The 23,853-nt window shown below is 36.7% G+C and overlaps 1 protein-coding gene across 1 annotated transcript in view; it reads right to left on the reverse strand.

Annotated features, from left to right (window-relative positions):
- Positions 1-23,853, reverse strand: part of LEPR (leptin receptor) — a 136,263-nt gene that overhangs the window by 48,460 nt on the left and 63,950 nt on the right. The window contains exons 3-8 of the mRNA XM_074221246.1: positions 22,632-22,707; positions 10,855-11,175; positions 8,913-9,033; positions 4,286-4,497; positions 3,128-3,273; positions 2,037-2,181 (exon numbers count right to left, since the gene is read on the reverse strand). Coding sequence (XP_074077347.1) covers positions 2,037-2,181; positions 3,128-3,273; positions 4,286-4,497; positions 8,913-9,033; positions 10,855-11,175; positions 22,632-22,671 — 985 coding nt within the window. The 5' untranslated portion in view covers positions 22,672-22,707. The remainder of the gene's footprint in view (positions 1-2,036; positions 2,182-3,127; positions 3,274-4,285; positions 4,498-8,912; positions 9,034-10,854; positions 11,176-22,631; positions 22,708-23,853) is intronic.

Consider the following 23,853-nt stretch of genomic DNA (forward strand, 5'->3'; position numbering starts at 1 on the left):
GCCCAGGGTCATATAGCTAGTGTCTGTCTGAGGCCAAATTTGAACTCAATTCTTTCTGACTCCAGGTCCAGCACCACTAGTTGCCCAGGATATGAAAAAAAAAAGGATAATGCTACCTTCTTGGCCCTGCCCTTCAGCTGCATTGCCTCCTTACTCTACAAACCCAGCAGTGGGAAAGAATAAAACTTGTCCTGTGTATAGAAGTCATCCAATTTGGGGGTCTATTAGAATGAACTAGAAATGTTGGCTGGTCTGAAGCAGAAGAGTACCTAATGGGCAGTGGGAACAGCGATGAGGATAAGGGTACAAGAGAAGAGAATACAAGGATATATTGATCCAACAAAGATCAGACATGCTTTTGACAAAGAGTTCTGGACATCTTTGACTTGGATACAAAGATATTCTGGTTGGGGTTTTTGATTTATTTTTAACTTTTAAAAGTCAAGCTTTGACTTGATTTGATTGATATATGAAAGCTCATTTGTACATTTTAAGAGGTTATTGAGACTTTTAAAGCCCGCTCTATATGTACTGTTGAATAATGAAGTATGTTCAGGGTAGGTCAACAATCTCTCATGTCTGTAATAGGTGCTTCTTTGCTGGAAATAACATACAAATGTGATTGAAGTACTCCCAATTTTAGAGTTAAACCCCTCCATGCTAATGGACTAGATTTCCCCCCATTTCATTTTGTTCTGCTAATACAAGTTGGCTCCACTTCCATTTGGTTATAAAATTAAGCAATTCAAATTTCCCTGGGTTATCTGTCAAAATGGAATGGAAAAATCTAAAGTTAGCAAAGTGATTAGTTAGATTCATGCTGACACTGAATGGTCAAACCTATCGTCAAGCAGCAATCAAAAACATTTATTAAGCCCTTACTCTACATTGGGCTTTAGCTTGGACATTGGAAAACAGAAATCAGGTAGAAGATTTATAGTCAAGTCTTTCATTATATCCCCCAGAACTTTGGACAGCACCTGTCACATAAAAGATGCTTAATAAATGTTTATTGATTGACCGATAGTGGATGCAGGAAATAGGTTGAATTGTCTCCTTATTCTTATAGCAAACAATCTTGATGCTGCACTGGACCCATCGATTCTGTTTGGCACTGAAAATAAAGGGAGTTTCCCATTGAAAACTTGGGGTTGGGGCGGCTAGGTGGCACAGTGGATAGAGCACTGGCCCCGGAGTCAGGAGTACCTGAGTTCAAATCCGGTCTGGTCTCAGACACTTAATCATGACCTGGCTGGGTGGCCTTGGGAAAGCCACTTAACCCCATTGCCTTGCAAAAAAACAAAAACAAAAACAAAAAAAATAAGAAAATCAATCCAAGTGGATATATTTGAAAAAAGGAATTAAAGATGCACTAAGTATATAATAGCATTCTAAAATTTAATTTTTTTATTTTCTGTTCAACTCTTCCATTTTCCCTATGAAATTTTTCATGTATGAAAATTATGAATGGATTCAAAGTACAAAAAAATGAGGCACCTACAGTAAACTCCTCCTGCCTGAACCTTTGGGTTTCATTTCCAAAACATATTGTAAAATTCATTTACACACAGGGGCAGCTAGGTGGTCATGTGGATAGAGCACCAGTCCTGGAGTCTAAAGGACCTAAATTCAAATCCATTTCCAGACACTTGATACTTACATGCGGTGTGACCTTGGGCAAGTCATTTAATAACCCCACTACCCATGCTAAAAGAAATCAATAACATATATGCAATCGTTTATAATCATTAAGTACAATGTATCCTGTTTCTTTTTAACCAATAATGATATAAATAATCTTCCACATTCAATTTGTCCCTTCCAATTCTAAAATTTTGGGATTCTGTGTCAGAGGTAAAACTTGAACCCAGCTCTTCCAAACTTCAAAGTCAACCTTCTATCCCCAGGCCACCTCATTTTCTGAACCCCCATTTATTATCACAAAATTCCAAATATTTACAACAGAAAGAGAAGTCCCCCAAATCTACCCCCCAACAATCAAAAGCAAACATGTAGTACATATTCCAGTCCCATACCAGGGGCAGTGAAGTTGGAAGGAGTGCTCCAGTCACTCCAGGCTCCTGGACCATCCAGCCTCTTGCCCCGTACCTGAACTGTATATGAAGAACCAGGGAGCACATTGTCCACGAGCAGGGCGGCATCTCTTACAATCACAGCAATCTGCTAAATGTCATTTTAAAAAGTCAAAACACAGAAGAGGATTGCTAATGAGAACCTGAGTTTGAGGAAGCCTCTGCAGGGTACCATTTTGCCCCATTCTCTTCTACTCCCTTACAGTTTCCTTTGTATACAAAGACTCTTAGCCTTAACCACATGGGATTTACTTCTTCCTAGTTGAGACCAAACCTTAAAGGCCCTTGCCCCTGCTCCCTAATATTTCTAATGAGAATCCAATATCCATTGTGCCAGTAGGATTCCAACCCATAAGCTCAGACCTGTTGTTTGAGGAGTTTGAAGAGAGATGACTGTTGTCTGGTAACTGATCCAGCTAGATAAATGCTTAGGCATCCCTCTGCTAATCAGAGACTTGGGAGGGGGAAGAAAATCATAAGGCAATGAAAAGAATCCTGGATTTGGAATCAGAGCAACTGTATTCTAATTGATTTTCCTGTTTACCATCGGTGGTTTGCCTGGGACTCAGTTTCCTCAACTGTGAAATAAGAAAGATGAGCTAGATGACTTCCTGCTCCTTCCTGCTCTAAAATCATAATACCAGATGCCCTTCTAATCTATGGTCCTATGAAAGTTATTGTTAAATTTTATAAGAAAGTCTATAAGTTTTGCTTTGGGATTGATCACCTTGAGATGACAACAGGAAATAATGTAAACTTCATGGTTCTACAAAGATGAAGATATATTTAGCTAAATGTAATAACCTATAGTGAGTTCTGTGGTTCTGTAAGCTTTCACTACATGAGAATCAGATACTGGAAAAGTCTTAGGAATTTGAATTTTGAATTAGAAAATTAGAAAAATTAAGAATTTTTCTCTTGAGGAGCATTTTCATTTTATCCCGAAGGTAATATTGGGATCTAGGGAGTGCTCAACTCTTCTTGAAATCCTCAAGATTTAATGTCATGATTTGCATAGTAAAGGAAAAACATACCTGTTCCATGGTCTCAGTTGACTTTACAAAATATTTTACTTCGTATAGAAGTTGATATGGTACCAATAGTGGACTGGACCAAGAGATCTTTAATTTTCCATCATCTGTTATTTCCAGTAGCAGATGTAACGGTGGATCTGGCTTCACTTAAAAAAAAATAGTATTTTTAAGTCAGGCTTCAGTTTTCAGAAGAAAGAATATTGGATTTCATATCAGTGGAGTAGTTTGAACTTCTCTTCTGACACCAGAAATGTGACCTTGGACAAGTCATTCACTCCCTGGGTTTCCATCTTCTCTTCAATTAAATTAGAAAATTGAACTAGTCAAATTCTCGGGTCTCTTGAACTCTGACCCTATGAGATCATGAATTAAATCTGATTTTTTAATAATTGCAGAGGCAATATGGGGTAACTGAAATGGTATAAGACAGAATCAGGAGAAAGATAGGAGACACAGACAGAGATAAATGATAGATTATATAGGTAGATAGATCGGAGCTATAGAGAGATGATATGTGATTGAATAATTGATGAATATGCATAGATGGTCAATAGACATATGTTAGATGTCTGTTGTGTCTGTAGACAGAAAGTTTAATTCATCTCAACTCAAAAAGCATTATCTAAGTGCTTTTTTGGATAGTCATTGTCCCAGAGTGCTGTTCTGAAGAACAAAACAAAATCTGTCTCTTCTTTGAGGGAGTTTATATTCCACTGGAAGAGCACGACCCAAAACTGGTTAAGTCCATAGGTTCAGAAATTCCATTATGGAGAACCTTCAACAAAGTCTTTGAAGACCATACCTTCAGTGTTCTAGCATAGAATTTTAAATCTAGACCCAAAAGGACCTGCAGAGACCAACTTGTTCAATTCCCTCAGTTTACCAATGAGGAAATTGAGGCCCAGGGAAGTGAAAAAATTAACCAAGGTCAAACAAGTAGTAATAAGCAGAGAAGAGTTGAGTTCATATTGTCTAACTCCAAATCCAGTATATTTTTAATGTACCATACTCAAGTGATGAATTTGAACTCACACCAATTTTTATGGGTCACAGAAAGGTTGCTAGTTGCATTGACAGAGGAAGCATTCACACTGATGAGAGCATTTATTCACAGTTTCTGTGAAGCAAAGTCCTAATATCTGATAACTTTATACTTACCAATATTTATAGGTTTCACAGACATCATTGGTGACTGGAGAAATATGGCACCATTTGTGATTTCCAAAACTATCAATGAGGTAGAATTGAGTTTGGCTATGGTCATGGGTACATGGCATTCACAGTCTTTGGACCTACTGCAATTGCACTGAACAACCTGAAAATTATTCTTCTGGGACATCATGGTTGAGTCTTCCTTTGATGCTTCTGATCTATGTTATAAAAAAATGTATGGTTTGTTATAAGTAGCATGAATTCCATCATCATCTATACCTCGGTGTTAGATATAAACATGAAGGTGGGGAATCTCAGCTTGGGCTCCTGCTCAGGCATGAGCATCAGGGGATAAAGGCATAGGCATAAGACATGAGGAATAGGAAGAATTCTGAGCTAAATGGCACAAAGCACTATAAGTAGAAATAAGGAAACAAGATATCATTGTATAACTATGGAAAAATAAAGACCAACAACCAATCAATTGAATGTTGTATGACCATAATAACCAAGTTGACCCCAAAGAAAATACACCTCCTTTCCATCTTTGCAGAGGTGGGAGACCATGTGTTTGGAACAGGGCAGATACCTTAGCTGCGATGTTGGTTACTATTGCTGAACTGGGTTTATTCTTCTGTTAATTTTTTAAATTATTTGCTATAAGATGGTTCACTGGATGAAAGAGAGAGATTTGAAAATGAGGATAATGCAAAGCAAAAAAGTCAATTAAATAAAATGTCTTTTAAAAAAGGAGAGAACTTCAATTATCTCTTCTTATAAGAATCAGTTTAACACTAACAGAATGCCTTCTGTGGGGAGTGGGGCGGGGAGGGAAGCAAGAATGAGGGAAAAATTGTAGAACTCAAAATAAATAAAATCTTTAAATCAGTTTAAGCATGATTTTCTACATGAAGCCTTTTTTATTCCCCTAAATGTTGGTGTTTCCCTGTCCAAATTGCCTTATACTTCACTATTTTGTATCAATTTGTATTTATTCTCCATGTATTTAAATTGCATATGTATGTATATAGATAAATACACACACATATATACACACACCACCATCTGTGCATTTTGACCTTATTTGGTATATGGTGTGGAAATATTAGTCTATCCCTAGTTTCTGCCAGACTGTTTTCTAGTTTTTCCCAGCATCTATGTCAAAGAATGAGCTCTTATCCCCAAAGTTTAGATCTTTGGGTTTATCAAGCATTAGGTTGCTATGTTCATTTTTTTCTCCTTATATTGTGTGCCTAATCCATTCCATTGATTGAATACTTAGTCTATTTCTTAGACAATAGTAAATTACTTCAGCAATTATAGTTTTCTAATACAAGTTGAGATCTGGTATTGCTAGGCCACCTTCTCTCGTTTTTTTTATTGATTTCTCTTAATATGCTTAACCTTTTGCTCCTCTAAATGAAGCTTATAATTTTTTCTAGCACTGTAAAATAACTCTGGTATTTTGATTTGGTATTATACTGAATACATAAATTAATTTAGGTAGGATTGCCAATTTTATAGTGGCTCAGCCTACCCATGAAGAATTAATATTTCTCAATTTGCTTATATTTATCTTTGTGTAAAGAATATTTTGTAATTGTATTTCCAAAAGGTCTTCTTAATGGCAGATTTGATCTCAGAATCAAATAGCTAATCCTTCATGGATCAGTTTAGTCCACCATTACTGAGAAAGAGTACTCAGCCTTTGCACATTATAGCAGTAATATATCATGGTAAAAAAATAAAAGAGTGGTAGATCTGGGACTGATAAAAATTCAAATCTAGCTTATGACAGTTTCTGTTTGACTATGGACAAAATCCCTCTAAGGCTTGGCAAACTAAAAGTCTAGTTTTACCTCTATTGAATATATACATTTTTAGAAAGATAGGAGAATGGAATCTACAAACTGCAGTCCAATGAATTTGCCATGGATTCCTGGAAAAAATTCTTCAATGGACTATTAGAGATGGTTGCCTCACATCTACAAAGGGAGAAGTGATAACAAAGCATGACTTTCACAAGGACTGGTCATTACCCCCCAAAATCAAAATTTTTGGAGTCCTATAGTGCTATAAAATTATCTAAATCATTAGTGATTAGAGATATACAAATTAAAATAACTCTGAGATACCATTTCATCCTATCTGATTGGCTAATATGAAAAAAAGGAAAATATTGAGTGTTGGAGGGGATGTGGGAAACCTGAAACGCTATTTCTAGAATTGTGAACTCATCCATTCATTCTGCAGAGTAGTTTGGAACTTCACCCAGAGGGCTATAAAACTGTAACACCCTTTGATCCAGTAATACTACTTCTAGGCCTTTATTCCAAGACACTGAGAAAAAAGGGAAAAGGATCTATCTGTACCAAAATATTTTGAACAGCACTTTTTCTCATAGCTGGAAATCAAAGGCATGTTCATCATTTGGGGAAAGGCTTATCAAGCTGTAGTATATGGTTGTAATGGAATAGATATGATAAGCTGGATGATTTCAGAAAAACTTGGAAAGCCTTACTTGAACTGGTGCAGAATGAAGCAAACAGAACCTGGAGAATCTTGTATGGAGTAACAGAAATATTGTTTAGTGAAAAACTGGGAATGACTTAGTTATTCACATTACAACGATCCAAGACAATTCCAAAGGACTACTGATGCAGCATACTATCTACCTCGAGAGAGAGAGAGAGAACTTTGAATATATATATATATATATATATATATGCTAAAGCATAACATTTTTCACTTCATTTCATTTTTTCTTTTATTTGAGTCTTCTTGTACAAAATGGATAATATGGAAATGTTTTCCATCATTGAAGATGGATAATGTATATCTGATTGCTTCCAGTTCAGGGAGGGCTGAGGAAGAGGAAGGAGAGATATAATTTGAAAATCAAATAAATTATATCAATTAAATAAAAATGTTTATATTAAAAAATAATTGGTCATTACAAATTAACCATGTTTGCTTTTTCCCCCCTTTTTTGACAGGATTAATGAACCAAGTAACAAGGGACTGATGAAGTTTACCAAAATTTCAGTAGAGCTTTGGATTAATTATCTCATGCTAATCTTATGAGAAATGATGAAGTGGGGCTCAGATAATAATGCATTCAAATGGATTCACACAAATCCTGGGGAATCTGAATTGAAAGGAAGTTGTTAATGTGTCAGCATCTCAGAATTGGAGTAGATGGCCACTGACATCCTCTCCAACTCTACTTCCATGATTTCCATGTGGAAGTCTTCAAAAAGATCGAGTAGCCTTAGAAAACCATTTGGAGTCCTTACGATAATTTTCTCATCCGTAACGGCTACTCTACCTGATTCCCAAGTGAAATGCAAGATCAAAACTAAAAATATCTTGAGAACTGTTAGGCGCAGCCCAGTGTAAGGCATGGTGATGAATTCTGCTATTGACTTCACCTGGAAGCTGAGTCAGCAATTTACTTTTGCATACATCTTTCCACAAAGTCAGGTGGCTATTTTGGCTTAACAACCATCTTATTTATTGTTTTTTTTAAAGTTTTAAGGATAAAGCTTTCTTCCTAAATAGAAGTAAATATTTTTGTAATTTAAATAAAGAATAAATATTATATAATTAAAGTATTTTGTGTTAGAAAAACTTGTTTCTCTTCCTTTAGATTTGTAAGACCCTTGAGGAAAAGAGCTGTTTTTGCCCTTTTTGCACCTGTCCACCCAGGGTTTAACACAGTACTTAGTCCATAAGAGTTGCTCAGTAAATGCTGATTGACTGACCAACTGAAGCTCTCCATTGAGAACTAATGTAATACCTCCTGATGGCATCCATTCCCCCTTCTGATAGCTCTGATGATGAGAAGAGTCTAGCAACTCTGGGGTTTGTCCTTTTGGGTCAAGAAGAATTATTTTATTTCCTCTTCCACAGGAAATACTTCCAAATAATTGAAGTGTGTCACCATTCCCCACCACCCACTGAGGCCTCTCTTTTCCAGACTCTGTACCTGCCTTCCTTCATCTGATCCTTACCCAACATCATCTCACAGCTCTTTGCTATCTGGGTGACCTTCCTGGGACTATCTCAAGTTTTCCAAGGTCCTCAAAATGTGCCAGTTAGAACCAAAGTGGTCTGTCTGAATGGGGCAGAGCCCAGTCACACTATCACCTCCCTCCCTCAGGACCCTAAAACAGAACTAGAAAGAAGCCATAGAACTAAGAGACGTAGATGCCAGAAAATGGTCTGGACACTGCCGTTCCATGAAAAGTAAATTTTTTTTTTAGTTTTTGCAAGGCAAATGGGGTTAAGTGGCTTGCCCAAGGCCACACAGCTAGGTAATTATTAAGTGTCTGAGACTGGATTTGAACCCAGGTACTCCTGACTCCAGGGCCAGTGCTTTATCCACTATGCCACCTAGCTGCCCCTGAAAAGTAAATTTTTAATCTTATTACATCAGTCTCTTTTTAATATAAAGTTGGTTACCAACACAACTCTGGGTTCTTTCTCCCTATGACTACTTTTATTAAGGTGTTTCACAGATCACTAATTTGCTCAGGCTCCCAAACCTAGAAAGCATCAATGTGGGATCCCAAACCAGATCCTTTTTACACCATGTCCTATATATAAAGAATATTTCTAATCAGCTACTTACAGAAAATATGAAAGATGAGCCTGAAATTCTAATTTCTTTGAAGAATTCAACAATGATTCCAAATTACAAATGAGTATCTTCAAGTCCCCTCTGACCCAGCACTCAATGTTCCAGCTTTCACCTGAATTCAGAGGAAAACATTACAGATTATTAAAAAAAATATATTCTGAACAATGCAAGAGAGAGAGAGAGAGAGAGAGAGAGAGAACTGAATGTGTTTTCCTGGTGTTTCCATATCACTATGCACAGCCAAATTTAAGAGACACATTCTGACTCCCTAGAGAGCCAGAGACAAACCTGAGACTTTGTCTTAATTGACAACACTAGCTTCAAAATGCTCATTGTGAATTAAGGCTCTAATTACTGTTGTGTTTCTGTGTATTTTCTCCTTAGTCCAGAGAATGAATCTCTCCCAGCTTCACTGTGTCTATCTACACATGGGTAAGCTATAGTAACTATGTCTTATTTTAGATCTAAGTTCCATTGGCTTCTTATTTTCAGAGATTTTCACAAAAGATTTAAAAATTACATAGTTATTCAGACTTTCAATATGATTAATGCCACTAAGAGCTTAAAAGTTTATAATATAATTTATGTATATTCTCCCATTAGATCCTTATAACCACCCAAGGTCACCATAACTAATACTATCATCTCATCTTACATGTGAAAAAACTGAGGACAGCACAGTTAATGGCTATCTTTTATAGCTATCTATTATACTTTGTTAAGTATAAGTAATTATTATGACTGAGTAATAACAAGATTGTTGTTCTATTGCCTTTTTTAATTTGGTAAGCTGGATCTGTAATTTCATCAAAATTCAGAAATCTGGAACTCTGACAATGTAGGCTGTACCCTGCCTTGAAGCCTATCCTCAGGGGCAGTTAGGCCCTGGAGTCAGAAGGACTTGAGTTCAAATCCAAAGTCAGACATGATCCTGGGCTAGTCTCTTAACCCCAATTACCTAAAAAAAAAAAAGAAACATTCTCTTAGGAGAATTATTCAGAGAACTCAAAGGTTGCCCAAAATTACACAGCCATTATTCTAAAATCAGGACTTGAGCCCAGGTCTTCTTTTTTTCTGGGCTGAGTTTTCTATCCATCATACCCATGGTCTTTTAGTCCCTTAAGGACCTTCCCTGGATCAAAACAGTTTTCATAATCATACTAAAATGTGGATAGATGCAGCTTATGAATGTGTTGGTAAATGTTAAGCAACTGTACATGCAATCTACTTTTAAGTTTAATCAGCAATTATTAAGTTTATACAATCAACAAAAGAATAAATTAAGCCCTGATTTGGGGTGTTTGCCAATTTCCAGATGTAAATGTTCACACTAGAAAACTTAACAATTTACTGTTAAGATCAAGCAAGAATAGGGGTGGCTAAGTGGCACAGTGGATAGAGCACTGGCCCTGGAGTCAGGAGTCCCTGAGTTCAAATCCGACCTCAGACACTTAATAATTACCTAACTGTGTGGCCTTGGGCAAGCCACTTAACTCCAGTGCCTTGCAAAAACCAAAAAAAAAAAAAAAGATCAAGCAAGATTAATGGACTTGTAAACCTCAAATGTTACTTTTCATAATTGTTATTTTTAAGAGAGTTATAGTCTAGACATGCTGTCTATTCTGTCAAGTCTCAGTGATACCTAAAGGGGTCAAATTTGTCTCTGTGTTCAGGAGGAGAAGAAGAGAAAGACACAGATCTAGGAAGGAGGAGGAGGAGGACAAGTGGAGGAAGAAGAGGAAGAGGAGGTAGAGGAGGAGGAGGAAGAAGAAAAAGAAAGAAGATGATGATGAAGATGAAGGAGAAGAATCTAACTCATTCAGATTTTTTGAAGAGCATTTGTCAAAAAAAGCAATTGTCAAAATATAAAAAGAATACTTGTTAAATTTTTTAAAAATTTAAAAATGGGCTTTCTAGAACTTTAAATGTCTACCTCTTTCTTGCAAAGCTTGGGAGAGTGCTGATGGAGAAACTAATGTCTTCTTTTCAGTACTGTTCACACACTTAGAAAGATTTTTATCATGTTCACTCCAAAGACAACAGTAGAAACTTTCTTTGGATGCAAATTCTGAAGGGTTTGAATCATTAAAGTTAGTGTTAGCAGTCTGATCATCTCCACTGAAGACAGATCTGTTCTTGAAGAAGCCAGGCCAGTGTAAGTCAGCAGTCTTGTTTGATGGCAAACAGGAAAGTATGAAATTCCAAGGGGGAATTTGATATGCCATGTCATATGCAATTATCATTCGAATGAAATCTATGAAGACAGGGGAGGGAAAAAGGCAAATTAGAAAGCAGTGAAATATTTTGGTTACAATGCAAGTAGAAATTTGATGGAAGTCAAAAAGTCAAGATGATTCTTAAAGTTTTCCAAAGTTTCAAGCAAGGGTTTAACTCTTTACCTAAGGCACCACAGCTCCATCTATTTAAATCCATCAATGGATCCATATTCCAATCAATGGGGAAATTGCTTCTAGAGAAAAAGAATGTGTCTCCAACATGACTAATATGGAACTATATTAAACATAATTTGACATATACAACCTATATTAGATTGCATGCTGCTATGGGAGGGAAGGGAAGGAAGCAGAAAAAATATGGAACTCAAAAGCATACAAAAATATAAATATTGAAAACTATCTTTGCATGTAATAGGAAAAAATGAAAGAAAAATTTTAAAAAAGTGTGACTCATCAATGCCTGCCCATTCTATGGAAGTTTTGTCTCTGCTTGTCTCCACATTCACCACAGGAGATCTCTCCAATATATTCCTAATCATGGTGTGGAATTCCCAAAACTCTATGTCAAATGGAGAATAAACCCTGAAAGACGCTAGAGTAAAAAGGCAGTTTGTTCTCTATCAATTAAGACAGACATCTTTGGTAACTGAGAAAAGTTTCAGTTGAATCTATTAGCTCCCTCTCTGTGGTCTTCAAAATTATCCAGATCCTTCTCATACTTCAAAGTGTACCATTCCCCCAAGCTTTCATACTCTAGTTCTTCCCTTTCTCAGCCAAAATCCTAAAAGAAAAGGTTTTTCTATCCTCCTTATTTCCATCTTCTTTTCTTCCACCTCACTTTTTGATCCTTTATAGTCTGGCTTCAATTCAACCTATTCTGCCTTAGGTTACCAAGGATCTAACAGACATACTGATTTCGTTTAGGAGGGTATAGAGGGCATCTAGGTGGTGAAGTGGTACAGAACACTGGCCTTGGAGTCAGAAGGACTGAGCTGAAATCTGCCCTCATATACACAATTCCCACTGCCCCACAAAACCCAAAAATTAAAAATAAAAAGATTAGGAAGGTGAAGTAAATAGACAAGGAACTTTTATACAGAGGGTAAAAGAAGAAATAAGAGGGTAGGGGAATAGTTAGGCTGAAAAAAAAGGCTGAGAAGGAAAATAGTAAAAATAAGATGGAAGAAAATTCAAAAATAACAATTTTATAATTGTTAAGAGGATGAACTCCCCTAAAAATGGACACGGATAGCAGAACAGATTAAAAATCAGAATTCAAGGATAAATATCTTGTTTACAAGAAACACATTTTGAAATGAGACATACACACAGACTTATAATAGAGAATTGGAATAGAATTTATCATGCTTTAAGTGATGCAAGAAAGGTAGGAGTAGCAAAGTCTTAGCAATACCAGATCTTAAAATGTATTATAAGGCAGTAATTATCAAAACTATATGGCATTGGTTAAGAAATAAAAGGGTGGATCAGTGGAATAGAGAAGACATATAATTTACTGCAGAAAATAAATATAACAATCTTGCATTTGATAAGTTTAAAAACTTAAGTTTTGGGATAAAAAAATTGTAATTTGGTAAAAACAAATTGCTGAGAAAAACGTAAAACAGTACAGCAGAAATTTTGACCACGATCTCATACCATTTCCCAATATAAGGTCAAAATGAATATATTATCTAGATATAAAGAGATTTTTACAAGAAAGTTAGAATAGGAAAATATTATTTATCAGACTTATGGATAGGTTAACAATTTATGAGTGAACAAGAGATAGAGAGCAAAATTAGATGTAAAATGGATAATAATAGTACATTAAGTTTTAAGGTTTTATACAACTAAAATGAATATAGTCAAAAGTAGAAAGAAGGAAAGCAAAAAAGTTAAGTGAAATTTTTTACAGATGATTTATTAGATAAAGATTTCATATCTAAAACATATTAAGAACTTTGTCAAATATATAAGAATAGGAGTCATTCCTCAAATAATTAAAGAATATGAACAGTAGTTTTCCAGTGAAGAAATCAAAAAAATTCATTGTTAACTAAAAATGCTCTAAATAATTATTGATTAGAGAAATGTAGATTAAAACAATTGTGAGATGTCATTTTACACCTACCAGATTGGCTAAAATGATAGAAGGGGAAAGTGATGAATCTTGGAGAGAATGCAGAAAAATTGGGATACTGATTCATTGTTGGTGGGATTGGGAAATGTTCCCTTGGTTTCATATATTCTGTTTATTTTCTGTAATAAATTGTATGTTTACTCTCTTGTATTGAGCTACCTTTCTATTTCTTAGTCAATACTATTTAGTTTTGGTCATTATTTTCATAATTGGAGAGTAAACTAGAACCATGCTCAAAGAGTTATCAAACTACCAATTCCCTCGACCCAGCAATATCACTACTTGGTCTATTTCCAAAGATGATTATGGGAAAAAAGGAAAAGAATCCATACATTCTAGAATCTAGAATATTCAAAGAAGTTCTCTTTGTAGGGGCAAAGAACTGGGAAGTAAAGGGATACATATCAATGAGGGAATGGCTAAGTTGTGATATATGACTGAGATGTGGTACTACAATGCTATAAAAAATTATGAACTCAATGATTTAAAAAACCCAGCAAAGACACTCAAAATAATGAACAATGAAAGAAGCAGAACCAAGGGAACATTGTATACAGTCACATCAATATTGTTTTAAGAATAACTTTGAGCAAATAAGTTATTTTGTCTATTATAAATAACCAAATTAACTAAAAAAGATATGAAGAAAGGTGCTAGCTGCATGCAGAGAAAGAATTGATAAATAGAAATCTATATACAAGAATCTTCTACATATATGTGTATTTGAGTATAATGTTAGCCATCTTTAGGGGGAGGAAAGAAAAAATATATTTGCATGATAATTTTGTTATATATATATTTTCAAGGAATAGTAATTCATGCATTGTAAATCTATACTTTCATGTATAATTTTTTAAATGTTATGATGTATGGAAATGCTTGTTTTATTCCATAAATTAAAAATAAAATAAAATAAAGAAATGGCTATTCCCCAAGTGATCAATGATCTCTTGTCACTTCAGATTTTCTTTTCTCAGTGCTCATCATCCTTGACCTATGTCTGACCGCCCTCTCTTGGTTTTTTACAACACTGCTCTCTATGGGTTCTCCTCCTACCTATCTTGCAATTCCTCTTTAGACTCCTTTGCAGAATTATCATATATGATGTTTGTTAATTGTGGGAATGTCCTCACTTTTCCCCTCTATATTATGTCTTTCTATATCATACTCCAGGAATTTAATTATCCTCCCTACATAGATGACTTTCAGATTCATGTTACCATCCCTATTCTGTCTCTGGAAATTTAGTCTTCTATCACCAGCTACCTATTGAATTTGTCAAACTACATGTTTCATAGGCATTTCAAACTCAACAGAGTCAAACTAGAAATCACTGATCTACCTCCCCCAAAAAAATCCTCTTCTGAACTCCCCTATTACTGTGGGTTTCACCACTATCTTTCTGGTCACAGGAGCCACTGACTCCTCATTCTTCACCCTACACGTTCAATATTTTGTCATCTTGTCAATTCTTTTAGATCCCCACTTAGACTTCTACCACTCTGGCCTGTATTTGGATTTCTTTTTTTAGGTTTTTGCAAAGCAATGGGGGTTAAGTGGCTTGCCCAAGGCCACATAGCTAGGTAATTATTAAGTGTCTGAGGCCGGATTTGAACTTAGGTCCTCCTGACTCCAGGGCCAGTGCTCTATCCACTGTGCCACCTAGCTGCCCCAGGCCTGTACTCTTAATATGGCTTCCTAACTGTTCTCCCTGCCTTGTCTCTCCCCAAACTAGCCAGTTTTTATATTAGGGCCAAAGAAGTTTTTTTTAAAGTGACCAATAACTCAATAGCTACTCAATGACTACTAATCACTTATTCTACAAGTACCTCTCTTTGGCGTGTGAAGCTCCAGTGTTTGCATTCTAGCCTTCTTTCTAGGTTTCTTACTCATTACTCCCTCCCATATCTACTAGAGCCTGGTCACTCTGGTTGATTTGCTGTCACTTAAACATGACAATCTCTCTCCTATCTCTTTACCATTTCTCTGGCTGACCCTCATGCCTGACATGGACACCTTCCACATATCAGTCTTTTAGAACCTCTACTTTCTTTTAAGATTCCACTCAAACATTTCCTTCAACTTAGGACCTTTCCTGGTCATCTCCTTTGCCCTTTTCTCCTTTAGCTCCTACTGACTTCTCCATCAAAGTTGTTTTGTATCTGCTTTATGCACACTTCAGAGATAGCTATTCTTGTGTTTTTTATGTAAAGAAGATGACACCCCATGGGGCAGAGACTGGGCTGTCTGAACTCTTGATGAATCACATGTACTGACTCAATGCTGAAGTACTTGGCATTTTGGAATATTCAAATAATCTCCTCACTAGTCTCTTAGATCCCTGATTATGGTGGGAAAGAAACCAAATCAGTTTTAAGAGCTCTCCTTCTTCCTTAGAGGTCCTGTGTGGCAAACAGGTCAAACCTGCTGGACTTCAATGGAAGAACATTGCCCTTTGGTTTACCCCCCAAGTCACAGAGATTGCCAACACAGACGCAACAGCAAATCTTCATACAGGTGTATTGAGTCTGAGCCTTGAGGTTCTCAGTTATCTTGTCTACTCTATATTTCCCTGCCTAAGCATGAGTAAAATGAGGGCAGTTAGGTGGTACAATGGATAGAACACTGGCCTTGGACTCAGAAGGATGAGAATTCAAATCCAGGCTCAGACACTTGACACTCACTAGCTGTGTGACCTTGGGTCAGTCCCTTAACCCTGAGTGCCTCGCATTCAGTGCCATCTCCAGTCATCTTGATTCATCTCTGACCCTTGGACCTGGGGCTCTAGAGGACAAAGTGACTTAACACAGGCCCCTTCACTCAAATCCAATTCATGTGCTTGTCATGGTATCACCTCCCTGATATTATGATCGTCTTTGAGAAGGACAAACATCATCATCATGAGTAAAATAAACTTAATGCAACAAAAACTTATTAAGTACCTCTGGTGCCTGTGCTAAACCCTGTTCTGAGTGCTGAAGATCCAAATTAGAAAAAGAAAGATAGTTCTTATGTCCAAAGAGCTTACAATCTGATAAGGGAATCCAATACACAGAAGTAAGATAAAAAAGAGGGCAGAGAGTACTTGGTTTCAGGGAATGAGAATCATGAATGAGTCAAAATCAAGCAGACCAGTTGATGACAGATGAAGAGCTAGCTGGGATTCTGAGTCTTCTATAAAAGGCATCTTCTGTAGGAGTGGCAACTGAAGATATTGGGGAGGTGTTAAGTACCAAGGCTGAAACAATCTCCATAATTAGGAATTTCTTGGTAATGAGCTTTTGGGGGTGAGAGGAGAGGCTGATGAAGGTAGTAGAGTCAAAACCAAGCAAAGAAGATGGTGGTAAATGGATAACCAAATAGTAATGGCAGAATGGGTATGCCCAACCTTGGAATCAACCTTGTGAAGCCAAGAGGTCCCAAGAGCCTGAATCCTTTCATTGAAATCAGCTGATGATGAAAGCTTGGGAATGAGAGGGAAACTGATGAACTTCTGGCCAGATCTACCAGACACTGTGAATTATTTTATGCAGAGCTAGACCAGAACATAAAATGCCTCCTTATCAGTCTCACAAAATGCATCACATATTAATATATTAAGTACTGGTTTCTTAAAAAAGCATAAGAGTAGTGATAAACTACTGCTTCCTAATTTGTCTTCAATTAATGCTACTCGTCGGCCTTGTGTCTGTTAAGCATGTCTTTTGTATGGAGAAAATCAATGGCCCATCTATACTTACCTACTGTACACACTGAGTACCTTTTCCACTTCTCCCTAAATCTAAAGAGTATAGGAAAGGAAAACTTCTCATCAAAGTGCGGACTCCCTTAGGACACAATCTGGCCATTACAGGAAGGGGAACAAAGCTGAAGAGATCTTAGTGAAAATGGAAAAAGTGTCTGTGCACGTTTCAAAAGCTTTCGAAACGAATTTTTAAAAACTCTGTCTAGATAATTAGTTCTGGATTGTCCTGTCTTACTTTTATATAGAAAAAAAAGAGAATGAATACGAAATACCGGAAATGAGAAAAAATTCCACTAATACAAAAAAAATTAACAATACAACTCATTAAAAACACATTAGCTAGTCAATGGCTTATGACAAATTCAGCATATTAAATCTGAATGGACAACAGCTATTTTAGGCCTTTTATTAAAAGTAAAACCCTCCTGTGATATTCTTTCTGACGTGTTCTTTTTTTTCCAACAAATGTTTTATAATCAGTTGTTCTCTCAAGGGTAATCATGTTGTCTTATTTGGTTGCTTCTTTTTGATTAACAAAACAAAGAATATCTAATATGACTCATTGGCTCTAATAAGTTTTTCAACCCCAAATAGAGAGAATCAGCTGAAGCCTAACCCTAACCTTAACCTCACAACCTTGACAAAGAAACTGGGATAAAAAGTACAATGAAGTAACAAAGAGATTGACTCTACAAAAGCAGTGACTACTTTGTCCGTGGAATGAAAAGAAGGTTCAACACTGTCAACTCATTTCCTTAGGAAAAGTTGTTTTATTCCTCATATGGAATTGTGCTTGCATAATAGGGGTTCAGCAGCTGCCAGGCTAAAGGTTGGCTCCTTTTCATTATTCTATGTAGCCAATGACTTGATCACACCTAAAGGTCTCAACTGAGAGTATTCCAATGGGGAAACTGAAAGTTTAGAACTAGTTCATCTTCCTATGGGAGGCCCTTCATGATCTTCTGGCCTGCCAGTGGATCTCCCTACCAATTACTTTGGGGGGTGAGGGAAAGGAGAGAGAAGGAATGAGGGTGACAGGGAGAAAAAGAGAGAGGGAGAAAAAGGGGGTGCATATATGAATGTATAAATATATGTAGCATATATATATATATATATGTACACAACAAAAATTAGTTATTTTCGATAGCTTGATGGTGCAGTGGATACAATGCCAAGCCTGGAGTCAGAAATGTTCATCTTCCTGAATTCAAATCCAGCCACAGACAATTACTAGTTGTATGGGCAAATCACTTAATCCTGTTTACCAGTTTCCTCATCTGCAAAATGAGCTGGAAAAGGAAGGGGCAAACTGTTCTAGTATCTTTGTCAAGAAAATCTAAATGTTGTCACAGTATCAAATTTAAGGGGAAAATGACTAAATAACAATATTTTCACAATTGAAATAAGGTTCACATTGTGGGGTCCTTATTGGCAAAACCAATAATAATAACAAAAATAATAATTCTATCTCTAGCAGTAGAAGCCACGAATAATATAAACCAAAAGAAATAAAGTCAAAAGAAAAACCTACTAACTAGGACATAACCTGTATCGATTCAGTATATGACCTTGCATGTCCTGGACGTCAGCCCAAAGAGCACTGAGAGGGCGTCCATGTGTCTGGGAGCCAAGCCCAGTGCTGAGCTAAACCCCAACATATCAGCCAATCTATACTAACATACTCTATAACTTCCCTTCCCTTTATCTGATTTCTAGAATTACAACAGAGCTTTGGAGGATCTTTTGCAGGGATCCATTTACGTTGTCTGGCCACTGCCCCAGATTGCCCTGATGTAAGTATCCCACTTTGATTATTAAAGTATTTATAAAATCAGTCTGGAACTCCTGGCCTCTTTCTTTGGTATGTTGGACCCCTTGTTTGGGGAGCCTTGAATATCTCACTGCAGAGGTAATTCTGAGCAAAACAACATATTGTCATCTGTGCTAAGTAATTTATTAGTATTTTATTGGGCAGCAAGGTGGAGCAGTGGATCGAACACTGACCTTGGAGTCAGCAGGACCAGAGTTTGAATGTGGCCTCAGAGGACTGACACTAACTAGCTCTATGACCCTGGACAAGTCACTTAACCCTGGTTATCTTGCATCCAGAGCCATCTCCAATCTTCCTAATTCATTTCTGCGGGAGCAAGTAAGGCTGGTGACTTAGCCCAGTCCTCCCTCACTCAAATCCAATTCATATGCTTTTCCTGGCATCACCTCCCTGATGTCATGGTTTTCTTTGAGAATGGAGGACAAACATTATTATTACTATAATTTCATTAGATCTCCACAACAACCCTGGGAGGGATATCTGCTACTATGATATCCTCTTTACAAATGAGGAAACTAAGGCAAACAGATTAAGTGACTTGCCTGGGGAAACACAGTTAAGTGTCTAAGGTCAAATTTAACAAATGCTGACGGGTTGATAGGGGGATCTGAATGATTTTTTAAATTAGAATTATAATTTCATTAATTTAGGGAATTATCAACAAGGAAACTCCCATTAATTTTGATCAGCACCTAGTCTATAGACTATGAGTCTTTTAGAGTTGATTAAATCATGGAAAGGAGAAATGACTTTTCCAGGGTCCACAAACAGAATGAATCAGGGGCAGTACTTGAATCTAGGTCTGTTCTGCCAGATTTCAAGGCCAGCTCTTTAGACAATAACTCCATCATTATCTAAAAGAAATAATTTTTAAAAAAAACCTTAAAATAATCACATTCACGGTCTCTAGAAATCCTAAGGTTACTTTTTAGAGGGTCTGTATAGGAGCATTTTCTAGAGACAGAAATGATTGTGCAAGGCCATCTAACATGAAAGTACATAAATGAAGCAGGACAGTCTACAGTCAAACACAGCAGAGGTTCAGAAGGAAGAGTCACAGAATCAAAACTGGAAGGAAGTTCCGAAGTCATTTTCCCAAGCCCCTACCTAGACAAGAGCTACTCAGTAGTGTACTCTACAAGTGGTCATCTGATGTTGCTGTCTGTCCCTTATCCTCAAAGACAATGACATCAGTTAGGTGATGCCATGGCATGCAGATGAATTGGCTTTGAGTGAGCAGGATCACTCCCTTTCTCCTCCAGAGTCATCGGGGTCCAATGGCCAGCTAGGGATCAGGACCACTGGAGATGGCCCTGGACGTGAGACTATCAGGATTAGGTGACTTGCCTAAGGCCACACAATGAGTGAACATCTAGTCCTCCTTACTTCAGAGCCGGTGCTCTACCCCCTGTACCATCTAGCTGTCCTAGCCTTTGGCTAAAGACCTTTAATGAGAGGCCACTTCCCACATCTCCAGGCAATCCCTTGTACCTTTGGATAGTTCTAATGGTTTGCTGTTGTAACTTTCACTCACTACTCCTGCTTCTGCCTTCAGAGGTCAAGCAGGATGCCTATTATCTATATTTCATAATTGACCTTTGTCTTGACACAGGATTTTAATGACTCTGGAAGAGAGTGAGGCCGAGGACATTGCCCAGCTCTGCCCCACTCGTATCCGATTCTTGCACAAGTCAAAACAACATCCACATATCATTGATCCTTTTCCAAGAAAGACAAATAACAATGACAAGAGATCTGCATAAAGGAAAGAAAACAGGACTTCCAGATCAGGCAGTATGAATTAACCTTGTTGCATGTATTCTGAAACATAGACTTCACTACAATTCTAGTGGGGCAAGTTTAAGCTTGTGATTCCCCAGAGAAGGAATGAGCTAGGCTCTTTAGAGAACATTTTACACGAACTGACTTTACCAGGGATCCAAAGCACTAAATCAAGCAGAAATTGGATTGGTGTCTGCTATTATTTCTCTCTCTCTCTCTCTCTCTCTCTCTCTCTCTCTCTCTCTCTCTCTCTCTCTCTCCTTTTCTTCTTTCTTTTCTTTTCTTCATCTTTTCTTCTTCTCCTTCTCCTCATCCTCCTTCTCCTCCTCCTCTTCCTCTTTCTTCTCTTGGACTTATTGTTTAGGATGAGTGTGAATAGCAATTGCTTTCTGATCTAGGCAAAATTTCGGAGTGTCTCTCCCTCCCAGACTGATGTCTTTTGTTAATGAAAAATTGAGGCATCTTTTGTCTCAACTCTTCAGGGGTAGATGGGTCTGATCTCAGACACATTGAGACCTTGAAAAGATATTAATTTAGAGTGACCTAGGTCACCCATTGAATTCTGGGTCATCACCAATGAGCTTGACCTTTGTCTCCCACTAGACTTCGATGACTCTGGAAGAGCTAAGGACTTTGAGCAGCTCTACCTCACTCATATCTAATTCACACATAAGAACAAATGGCATACAACAACAAGAATAATTCCAATTACTTGAAGCCAACCTTATGTCTTCTCTTCCCCAGACTACCCATCCCTAGTGACTATAATTAATCCTTGCATGATATGGGTTTGAGAAAATTACAAATTTCACCTTCCATCAGTTGATAAATTCCTAATTTACAAGAAACCTCATTCTATCTAGGCAGACACTCTTATCTCAGACCCAGTGATGTTCTTTCATCTTGGTCATTTTTTTAAATCTACTTCTATGTGCCCAATCAGTCCTTTACACACACACACACACACACACACACACACACACACACACACACAGAGAGACTTTCTACCTCTTGCTAGGAGAAATTTAATCAAATTAACACTACCATTGCTTCTGGAAAATGATTATTTAAGTAAACACTGACAAATTGCCTTCTGTAGGGGGTTGAAGAGGGAAGTAAGATTAGGGGAAAAATTGTAAAACTCAAAATAAATAAAATCTTTAGTGAAGGGAAAAAAGAAAATGATTATTTAAGAACTGTCCTGCTGAACTATTTGCCAATCCTATGATTTCCCAATAATAAATAATCTCCAGTCCTCCTAAGACACCATTCCCTTAAATGTGTTATCTTCACTAATTAGAATATAAGTTCCATGAGGGCAGGAACTATCTGACCTTTAGATTTATATTCCATTCCAGGCACATAGATATCAATTGCTTTTTTATTCTTTCTAGTTTGTCAAAGTCTTTCATTAATTAAGTAGGTAAAATAATCAATAGCTGCTCCTCAGAGATTTTTCCTTAATGTGCACAGATTTGAATGTGTAGAATTCAATAATATTCCAATTGGGGTAAGAAGAAAAGAAATACTATAACTGTCAATCACCTACCCTGCTCCATATGTAAAACCACCTTAGATTTTCACAATGAATAACAGAATGTGGGAAGTGATAAAATACATACTGTCCCATCCATGGGTTTTCTGAAAGTATAAGGTTTATATTTTAAATACATTCTATAATTGATATAACACTTAACCTAAAATGTCTAGTTTCAAAAGAACGACACAATATTACTATTTTTAAAACAATATGATGTGATGTCCCAATGTTTTGTGGTCACAAAGAATGGAATATTATCTTTTTCAAGCATATGTCTTCCTTCTCTTATAGACTTTATCTCTCTAATAAACCTGAGGGGAAATGTTATCCATATCTGACAAATCTTCACATAAAGAGATTTAGCATTAGATTTTGTGATGCAAGATCTCTTATAAAGTATGGGACTTCATAATGGTTTAAAAAAAAACTTACCCCACTGGAGCAATGCCACAAAGAATTTTTGAAAAAGCATCTTGTTCTAAGATATGGCAACTGGAAAAATATATATCTGAAATAGAAAATAAAAAGATTTAAAGGGAGAACTATGGCAGCAAATTATAAATAGATGGATAGATAGATAGATAGACAGTAGCAAAACCCCTTATGGAACATGCAATTATGCAATTACTGGCTGTCACCAATCTATTACACTGTTCACCCTACCTTTTACAATTTTAACATTCACATAATCAGCAGTGACCTGAGTTCTTTTATGCCAAAGCAAATCAAAGTGAATTTTGTAGAAGAGTGACTATTTTTAACTAAGTAGAAAGACTTGGTGTTAATTAACTATCGAACAGTCAATCTCACACAATGAATGCTACTGGGAGATCTCCAGCTCTCACACACAATTGGACACCTCCTCAATTCATTTCCTGTCTCTGGTTTTCATTATAGTACTGTAAAATCATAAGGTCGTCATGCTGGTAAGATGACAATGCACACATTCATTTTCGAAACAAAAGACACATTTTAAATGCTGGTTTTAGGAATTCTTGATCCCTTTGCATGAGGAAAAGAAGGAGCTGGATTTTTTTAATAGAGGAAAATAAGTTAAATAACTTCCATAAACCCTGAGACACTAGAGAACAGAAAAACAATGTGGCTAGCTTTGGGGTTGCTGACCCATGGGTTCTAATCAAGGAGAAACATCACTGTTCATCAATACAAAAGGGACATAATTTAAGTCAAGAGAGTTTGTGCAAATATGCAGTGATAAACACAAATATATTTCTTTTTACAACATCCTGGCTATGACCAATGTTGCCACCAAAGTCTTGTTAAAGTTTCAAAATGGTGGTAGCTGACTCTTGAATCTTCATCTGTAAAGTCACTTCCAAATTGTTCATTTCATTCCAGATAATTGCCTCCTTAACATTTTCTTAACACTCCTCCTCCAGATTAGACTTTTTTCTTCTTTATCTTCTTTTCAGTAATGATAGGAAATGATCTTTGGGCTTCTCCTAATGTTTTTTAGAGAATTACCATGGTAAACTGCAGAGAGTTTGTTCCTAAACAACATGTAAGTTATTTCTCATAAAAAAAGAACTACATCCTCCCTTGATATATCAAACTCCATTTCACAGGGGAGAAAACTGAGTCTCAGGGAATATTAGCAGCCTGTCAAAAGTCACATAATTAAAAATGGAATTGG

Source organism: Macrotis lagotis, chromosome 2, assembly GCF_037893015.1.
Source record: "Macrotis lagotis isolate mMagLag1 chromosome 2, bilby.v1.9.chrom.fasta, whole genome shotgun sequence".
Lineage (NCBI taxonomy): Eukaryota > Metazoa > Chordata > Mammalia > Peramelemorphia > Peramelidae > Macrotis > Macrotis lagotis.